General features: G+C 35.4%; 1 protein-coding gene across 1 annotated transcript; it reads left to right on the top strand.

Annotated features, from left to right (window-relative positions):
• The first annotated feature begins 3,590 nt into the window (after positions 1-3,590).
• LOC112493919 lies at positions 3,591-4,432 on the top strand. Its single transcript, XM_025082024.1, has 2 exons — positions 3,591-3,733; positions 3,814-4,432. The coding sequence occupies exons 1-2, from the start codon at positions 3,591-3,593 to the stop codon at positions 4,430-4,432; spliced, it is 762 nt and encodes a 253-aa protein (XP_024937792.1).
• Positions 4,433-9,605: the final 5,173 nt, after the last annotated feature.

The following is a 9,605-nucleotide window of genomic DNA, read 5'->3' as shown; positions in this document are numbered from 1 at the left end:
TGTTTATTCGAACTACCCTGGACTGTAATGTTCTTGATTTACTCAACGCTAAAAAAAAAGTATCAGATGCAATGAATTTGCCAAGCAGAAGGTTAAATACAATTTAAATCCTTGTCTCAAGCAAATTGACTCTTGCGTCCAGTCATTTTCAATTACTCATACTTTTTTTCCTGGTGTTAAGCAAAAGTGATGGTTATTGTCAGAAAGTTGGTCTCCAGCACCCTACCGGTGCTGAACTATGGAATACCAAAAGCCATCGTAGACAGGATACATTATGTATCCGCTGAAAAATGAATAGTCCAGCTTAGTCATGAATAAGACAGAGTGGTGTTACGTTGTGTGTCCTTAACCCAGAAAAACTTTAAAGTAGCAATAGATTTTGCAAGAAGTCTGTAATTCTCTACCTATTTTAATGCGGTGAAGCTCACTCAGTTTTTTTAAGTGTGCTCTACAAGTTAACCATCTAGATATTTCATAGCGTTAATTCTTTAAATATGATAACCTGTCTATTTTGAATGAATTCATTCAGACAAACTGTCTATTTCAATCAACTGAAGTCCTTTCGACAGACAATTATAATTATTAAATGTTTAACACTATAAAGTACCTATGCAGCAAATTCATGGAGCATTCTTTGACATAAATGAGCAATCAGAGTGAAGAAACAGGAAAAAAGCAATCCATGCCGCATTAAAATACCTCTTGGTAAATCCATTGCTTCCCTTTTCTGAGCTATGGACATATATATCACACTACAGTTACTAAATAAAAAATGATTAATAAATGATTAATTAACCGGTAAAGCGGTAATGAAACAATCAAATCATGAAATGACTGAATTTTTTCATGAAGAGACAGGTTAAGATAGTAGCCAACAGCTGACGCCATATAAACAGAAGACTACACGTGTTCAATGGCTCGTTGCACATGCGCGTCTCGAATCGTTATGCCTGTGTCGCGTCGAAGCTCATACGTATATGCGAGGGGACAAATTTTGTAAGATTGTGTGAGAGGGGACAAATTGAGAAAAATTGTTTGACTGATATTGCTAAAATGCCAGATATCAGCATTGCTGGAACCGATTTTATTTATTATTATTTTAAAGGCTCATTGTAAAGAGAAAAAAAAATAAAAAATATTGAACCTGACACATTTTTCGCCCACGACATATACCCGCAGATAATTCAAGTTATTTCATCGTAGCAGACGAAAAAGCGCCAACTTGGCGTCAATAAGAGTAGCGGTATGGTCTCGTGAGGAGGCCGATTTTTTCTTTTAATACTTGGCGTCGAGACGCTACCCCGTCTCTTGATAATTGAATGCAAATCGCATTGAATAGTTGATTTAAAACCATGAGAAACTTCATCTACGACTCGAATCTTTTAACATATTCTCGACTAACTGAAAGATCGTGGCAACGCTGCACTTTTCGTCGAGTTGGTTTATAAAGTTGGTTATTCTGATACCTCTGTTTATGCGTGGCACATTTTAATACAAAAATAATGCACCAAAATAAATCGCGTGAGATTTAAAGGAAAATTTCTAAAAAAAAAGTGTGATGGTAAAGAGATTGAAAGCCGTACAAAGCATGAATGATGCGAAGATGAAAGCTGCAGCCGTCGAGGAAAGAAAAGCTGAATTCGAAGAACCTGAAACAAATCACTTGTGTGTTGGACGGCATATTGTCGAGGTGTCGGTGCTTGGCGAAAATTTAATCAAGTTCTTTCGCTAAAAACATTGTTCGGGAGAAACAATTTAGTTTAAATTCCATTTTACATGTCTTTTGCCAAAATTGTTCCATTCTGACAGAAGTTCCGATGGGAAAAGAAATGTTGAACTCGCAGACGTCAACACGAAACTGGTATTTGATAAGTCGCCTTGCCATATTATTTGCAAGTAAATATGCGACGTACATTTAATCGACTATTTCAAAATTTATTAACTGGTATTTTTACTGATAAAATAACTAGCCGCAGAAACGCCCGTTTTCGCGCTCGGTGCACAATATACTATTCCTCTGTCGCTTTCGAAAAAATATTGTAAGTGCGACGACGTTGCATTTATAAAATGTTCGTGGTGTGAAAAGAAATAATGTTTTTCATGCTTTTATGATAACTACCATCCGAATAGATGCAACGGCTGTACAGAAAACAATAGTGATAGCGACTAATAAACAATATTTGTAAACCAAAATACCCTGTGAATCTCTATAACATTTTGTAATAAATCAGTGTTTGATAATGAAAAATAATAGTGTTCCAATCCACTCATTTCGTACATAAGTTGACCAAATCGTTGATAGATAAACATGGGCTGTCGGGTCGCAAAAAAAATGAATTAATATAAAAAAAAATTTACTTGTGGTCGGGAATCGAACCCTGGTCGCTCGGGTGGTAGTCAGGCGCGCTGCCGCCTTCTCGAAAATATTAGCAACGATGCAGGTATATGAAAAGTACTGCGATTTTCAAACCGGTTTTTTTCGAAAACGGCTCCGCGTTGCGTCCTGCCGATTGGCCTGTAGATTGTTACTACAAAGTACTTTCCTACCCCAAAAGGACTCCGAAATCCGTGTGACCAACGTCGCGCCCTCCCCTTGTAAGTAAAATTTAGATTCTACACTCAACATTTTTATGAAAATTCAAAAACATTTTTATCGGTAACAGATAAACAGAACATTACAATTCTTTCATTTTTAAGTCTTCTTATTTTCCTAACAAGAACCAAGAAATTAATTGTATATTGTTGCAGCATCTTATATGTTTTATAACGGGGTGCCCGGCTCGGCTCGTCCCCGCTATAATTAATTTTTATCCATAGAGCCGCCAGGGAGCACTAGAGGGCTAGGAATTTCTAAAAAACTAGGAGTTCTGATCGGGATTCGAACCCGATACCTTCGGACTGCCAAGTCGAGCACTTATCACTGTGCCACTGAACCCACTGTCCGACTTGATAAGTCCTAGTTATTTATTTTTCGGTCATTCCTAGGTGGTATCCCCTCCAGCTCTGTAACGCCACGATACAGTTTATATGTATTGTAATTTCATTAGAATAATGTTGGAATTGACCATCTTATTGAACAAACATACAAATTTAGACTCTTACTGTGAATATACATTATATACATCTAAAATCATTTTTGTACAAAAGTTCCAATCAGTCATGTAAAAAATAAATATATTTTTTATTAGGCCACAAGAAATAATTCGGGAGATTCATGCCAACTTCGAACCGTTTGCAATTTCTGTACTACCGAAGATATAGAATGTGACACTTCCATGCCATCAAGTTCAAATGATTATCCTCCGCAAGCAAATTCTTGCAATCTTTTCAACGGAAATATCGATATGGGAAGTCACATGTCGATGTACAACTTTTTAATAATGCACTAGGCAATATTGTAAATATAATATAATAGTATCCTATAACATGGGATGCTACGACAGCCTAAGCGGTTATGGTGCTATTATAGGATTTTGGATGGCGAAAGTTTTGGATTTTCAAAATCGAAATTGAAAGTGCAAATTATGCGAAAGAGGCCATAAAAAATCAATTACGAATGCCGAGAAAATTTCCGAGGAACTTAAACAGCTATGGAGTCTGATACAGGTGACGAGCTTGTGCATGAAAGCGCTATCCTGAAGGAGACAGGTCTCAATGTCCGGGTTCTGATCGGAGATGAGGAAAGCTCAGCAATCGCGGCAGTTCGCCGTGGGAGCTCCGAAAGAATATTTAAGTTAGTTCACAAAAATCACCTCCGTAAACAGTTTACAGGCGCGTTGTAGGACCTTAAAACAATATATATAAAAAGATCAGCAACCGTGATGTTATTCCACACCTTCAGAAATGTTTCGCCTTCGCGGTAGCACAGAATAAAGGAAAAAGTACAGACCTAGCAGCAATGTTACGTGCAATACCGGATCATGTCTTTGACCAACACGAAAACTGTGGTCAACGGTATTATCAAGGCTCCGAAAATGATTCTAATTCTCAGCAAATCCTATTAAAAAATCCAGAATTGCATCAAGTGTTAAGTGAACTCTTTCAAAAATACGCAAATAATTCAGCGGTAGCCGCTTCTAGTCAAGGAAATGAAAGTTTGAATAATATTATGGCACATAAAGCTCCAAAGAATCGTTACTATAGTCAGAGAGAGTTTGCCGATTATCAATGGGCGAGTTCTATCTGTACAAAAAATGGTGGAAATGGTTATTTGCCTCATGTCGCGAAGAAATTAGGTATGTCACCCGTTAAATATACTAAACCGTTTATAAAACGACAAGATGAAATCAAAATACGACAAGCGGCAGCTGCGAAATTGTCAACTACAAAAAGTCGGCAAAATATACTGAGAAGATTGCAAGAATTGAGAAAAAATACAGAGCAGAGGGAAGGAGTTCAATACCAGCCAAACTGCGGGATCGAGATAGACTGAGAACGCGTAAATGATGTTGAGATAAATAATAATATCGAGAATGAGATTGCAATCACTAAAGATTTCTGCAAAGTCGTTTACTTCGTTCTGGAATCATCGGGTTTGGGCAAATGTGCGGACATTCTACAAATCGTCGAAAAGAACAATGATCATACATTTTCCGTGTATATAAATCCTTCAAAACCGATTGCTCCTAGCGCTTCGCTCGTTACTGGATTGGAGAGTAAGAATGGAGAATTGTTTTCCACGGCACAATAGTTCCGTCGATTCCGCTAAAAGATGCTCTCTAAAGATTTTTCGAATTCCTCGATTACTCGCCGAAACCGTCTCTGCTCGTTGCTCACAATTCACGTTTCGATACGATGCTTCTGCTTCAAGAAATAAATCGAACGTCAATGACTCACGACTTCAAACCTATTATCGCTTGATTTTCCGATTCTCTATCTCTACTAAAAAAATAGATTCCGAATCGAAAAGGGAAAGGGAAATTTCAGTTATCAACGCTAGCGTTGGATTTGCTTCAGAAGAATTCAACCGAACAATTTCACAAAACCTCATATGATGTAAACGTTCTGGTAGACCTTGTTTCTCAATTCATCTCTCCAACAGACTTATATTAGCACAGCAAATCTTATACCGAGGCGCTGAACAAAGATAGACAAATGTAAAAGACAGCGACAATTACACTCACTCTAGAGCCTTTAAATGGGACGATTCTGACGGTATGATAAAAAAAATTGCATGCGCATGATTCACGTATTCTAACATGCAAGAAGTGTATTAGCGTAGCGGCTCCTCCAAACTGAAAGAATTTTTATCAGAGAAACAAGAGAACAATAAACTATGAGTCACCGAAACGTTCAAAATATTGACAGCATTATTACGTTTTTTCAAATACAAAATAACCAGTAATTTGTTTCAATGTTATATGTAGAAAGATTTAGTCACTTTTCAAAGGTATACGTGATCATTAATGTATGTGGAGATAAATTATTGTTGTTAATATGTAACCCCCACAATATTGCTTTAAGTAAACAATAGATTACGAAATGAAATTCATGATTTATTAATTTTATTTATTTATATATTTTTTTATTTATTTGTTTTTGTTCCAACAGTACGCGATCTCTCAACAATTTTACATCGTTCAAAAATTATCGTACGTTAATTTGAAAAGTACGCGTCCACATTCTTCCCTCTTATATGTCACGGCAGTGTATAATATTACCATTTCGTTCAGATCTGTTTACTCGAAAACACCATACGACGATCTTTAAATTTTTTTTTCTCCGAAACTAGATGGCTGATGGTTTCCAAACTATTTGACGTGTGCCGATAAATATCTGTTTTTCTTACAAAAAAATTTGATCAAAACGGTAAGAAAGATTTATTTACTGTGATCAAAAATGTAATCAAACTTTCGCGTTACATAGGGGATGCCGTGTATAAGATTTTTTTTTCTATGATAATTTTCTCGGGTTCTAGGTGATTAATAATTTTGAAACTTCACATATTTATGCAAGAAGCATCGCATAATAAATAGCTGAAGTTTCAACAATTTCCTAAGAAAATTGATACCTCGCAATAACTAACTTAAAACATAAATTACGATCATTGTTATATTGATAATGAAAAAGAATTTTTATTCATAATAAAAGATTGATAAGCATAATTTAGAGAAAATATTATTTTTAAATTAGAAAAATTGTTACGGTTTAATAATGCAACAATGTGTCGAATAGAAGAAAAAAAAAGTTTAATGACCGGCAAAGGCACACTCGCGAGCGTGGAAACGAAAGGCGGCAGAACTCTTTGAAGAACACCGATGAATCTCTATGATTTCGCTGATGCTTGTTTAGTCACCCGGTGTAATGAACAGCATCACTCTGCTCGAACGGCCCCGCGATGTCAATGACTTGAACGAAAGAGCCTTGACCGCGAAGAAGTTCTCTGACGTCGAGAAATGGTATACAAAGTGTTGAGACTTCTTTAGAGCCGCTCGCTGGTGGCGTAATCACGGCCACCACATGGAAATGAATTCATAATACGGACGCGACCTGTAATCCGAGGATGCGTATATACATATGTTTAGATGATCTTTGGATATAAGGTTCAATAAAAACGCTTAATCTGGTGCTATATGTTTCGATCATGACTGATATGTCGATTGTCTATTATAAGGAATGAATAAACTATTATATTTGTTATGAGTACAGTGTATCTAACATTTCAAAAATTATAAAACTTTGTAAATAATAAGAAAAGACAACCATAAGAATAAAAGAAACTTTCTTTGTCAATAGTGTAACAATAACCATTGACGGATGAAAGCTATGTATCGACAAAGACTCTTTCTCGTAGTTTTATTTTCTGTTTGTGTTTACGGATATGCTATGTTGCGGATACGGGCACTTGATTAAATATCGACAAATGATTATGCAATATTGATCAATTTTAAGATTTTTTATCTTATTATCAATGATATACTATCGTCAGAATAATTTTTACGTGTCTCAATTTGAAAAAAAAAATTATCTGATTTTTTCAATTGATATTTTCATTTACACTGCACCACATTGGGAGAGTCAGATTAACGGTAATTTATTTACACGAGCACAAGAGGTAACATTTATGTAGGGGGAATATTCATCTGAACGGTTGAAATAGTTGGACAATTAGCACCGATAATTTCGCAAAGTTCACAATCAATCATAATTGGTAGGGGTGATATTCCTGTTGGCACGTGGTCTACGTAATTTCGTGCCCGAATAGCCAAGTATGAGGACCTGAGATCTTGCATTGTAAGAGTGACGCTCCGGTTGAAAAACCGGATGTGCCGCTATCGACTTAAATAAAATAAATAGTTGTTCTACAGTTAAGCGAAACGCAGTCTTATAAACGGCAAGAGTCAAGAATCTATCTCGAAAAAGTTGTTCGTCATAAAATTGGTGCAATAAAGCATACGCTTACAATACCAACTCGTTGGCTGGATAGGCTTTAGTCGGAGCGGCTTCTTGGAATACGGAAAAGAAAGAGAACAAAAGATATACAGTTTTTATGCTCCTAAAGAGAAATCGTTAAACTGCCCTCTCTTCTGCTTAAGGGGACAATCACATTATGCTTAATTCTTCGAAAATTTGAACATTGATAAAAAAATACTTTACGTTAAAATTTGAACATTGATAAAAAAATACTTTACGTTAAATAAAACTTACTTTACGTTATCTTTCAATTATTGAAGAGTTATTGAAGAATATCGCCCCATTTGAAATTGATTCTACCGGAGGAATCATATCTGTAAGTGGGATAACTTCAATTGATTAAATATTCATCAATAATACTGTAAAGCCTATCCTGCTTCTTTATCGTATTAGGTATTTAATATGCATGAATACATAACGGAATACAGGTATTCCTGATATACAGGTGCGCATCCTACGAACATACATATAGAATAAACAATATACGATATTCGAGATAGTTGCATATCTACGGAAGGGCTAACTAGGCATTAGAATATTCATGACCGGTCTTGGTTTGACCGTGCCCATTCTTCGAATTCAAGGTCTATACCATTTTACGAGGGTCACGATAGAGGTCTGCTTCCTATTATGTGTTTCCAGTTATTTCTTGTACCTATACTATTTGGTATATAAATTCTCTCGATTTGTTTTCTAAGAGTGGATGGTATTCACAACTTGTCAATTTTTCTTCATAAATTTATTTTGTCTTTGAATAATTTACAGAACACAGCAAAAAATACATAATCTATAGTGAACAAGCATGCACTGTAGCAGCTAAAGATATTCCACTCTGTTGGGAATCGTCGTTCGAAATATTTTTACGTAACTTTTGAACAAAAGATCAACGAAACAGCAGAACGTGGAAGGAAATGATACAACTCTTGTTGAAGTGCTTGTGCCATTGAAAACCATACTTTTCACTGCATAACAATAACAAAAATGATCAGCGATTGAAAAACATGTATTCTTGGATGTACGGAATAATAACATTGCCGGCAAAATCGTGAAGGGTATAAGAAGCATAAGTGCCGTTATAATATATTTTAGTACCAACGACCCGCCCTAGCTTCGTCAGTTGTGACTTGACGTTGTTGTTTCACTGCAAATTGCATAAAAAATACGCTCATTGTAGGCTATCTTTTAAAGATGGGTGTATGCTGCCATGGACTTTTCTTAGAACTTTTTATCCTCAATAATTATTCCATAAATTGTATTGTTATATATAATATGTTTACAACGGTTTAGGTAGCGAAAGCCAAGAAAGCGCTTGCATGGCCATTCCTTTGTCCACTTGCTTCACTGAAATCATCACTGCTTGGCTCCCTTTTATCATAGATTAATGTTTCGTACACATAAACTTTCCTCCAGAGATTCTCTGTAAAATGGTGAAAACCGCATCGTCCAGTGCCTCTCGAGATTAGACCGAACATACAGACGTCTTCCGGGAAATTTATTTTATACTATATAGAGAAAAGAAGAGAATCTGAGGACTGTTGAAATAGAAATGTCTAATAAATCAGACTATACCATAGAAGACTTTCTACTGCATGCTGTAACATAATATTATGATCACTAAAATGTCTGATATGCATATGGTTCCAATGAATTATGTACATGAAAAAATTGATAATTATTGTATATATCATTAAGTTGAGTTGATGAATTATATCCGTAAGGGATTGATGCCAGATATAAATTCATATGTTGTGAAATTCAAAAAAAAAATGTGAACACCTTGTTATAAATTAACATTTGAAAAAGAGAATCTTTGCATAATATCTTATTTCTCATTCATAATATCTAGTTTCAATTAATAAAGTTGCTAGAACTATGGGAACAGGTTTTAACTCATCGTTGAAATCTGGTAGTACTCAGAAGAGTACGGGTATCTATGAAACGCAAGCAGAATAAGTAAAAGTTCTTGACTCATACTTATGATTTAAATTATTATCGAGAGTATTCTCAGAGGAAAAAATGTATAAAAATAAACATTTTGGAGAGTGGGTATGAGTTAGAATAATGAACAGCGAAATGAAAAGAGAATCGGAAACATAAAAATAGAATGTGTGCCAGTAATTTTATCCGATGTAGCATAGTATAAGCGATATAACATAGGTAAGATTTACATGGACCCTTTCATATTACATAGA

The sequence above is a fragment of the Cephus cinctus genome, unplaced genomic scaffold (genome assembly GCF_000341935.2).
Source record: "Cephus cinctus unplaced genomic scaffold, Ccin1 Ccin1_scaffold0192, whole genome shotgun sequence".
In the NCBI taxonomy this organism is placed as follows: Eukaryota; Metazoa; Arthropoda; class Insecta; order Hymenoptera; family Cephidae; genus Cephus; species Cephus cinctus.
This window is presented reverse-complemented; position numbering and strand designations above follow the sequence as displayed.

Excerpts from the sequence above, each read along its gene's own strand:
- LOC112493919 (XM_025082024.1), top strand. The coding sequence starts at position 3,591 with ATGGAGTCTGATACAGGTGACGAGCTTGTGCATGAAAGCGCTATCCTG. Across the intron at positions 3,734-3,813 it reads AGCTCCGAAAGAATATTTAA|CAACCGTGATGTTATTCCAC; the intron begins GTTAGTTCACAA and ends TAAAAAGATCAG.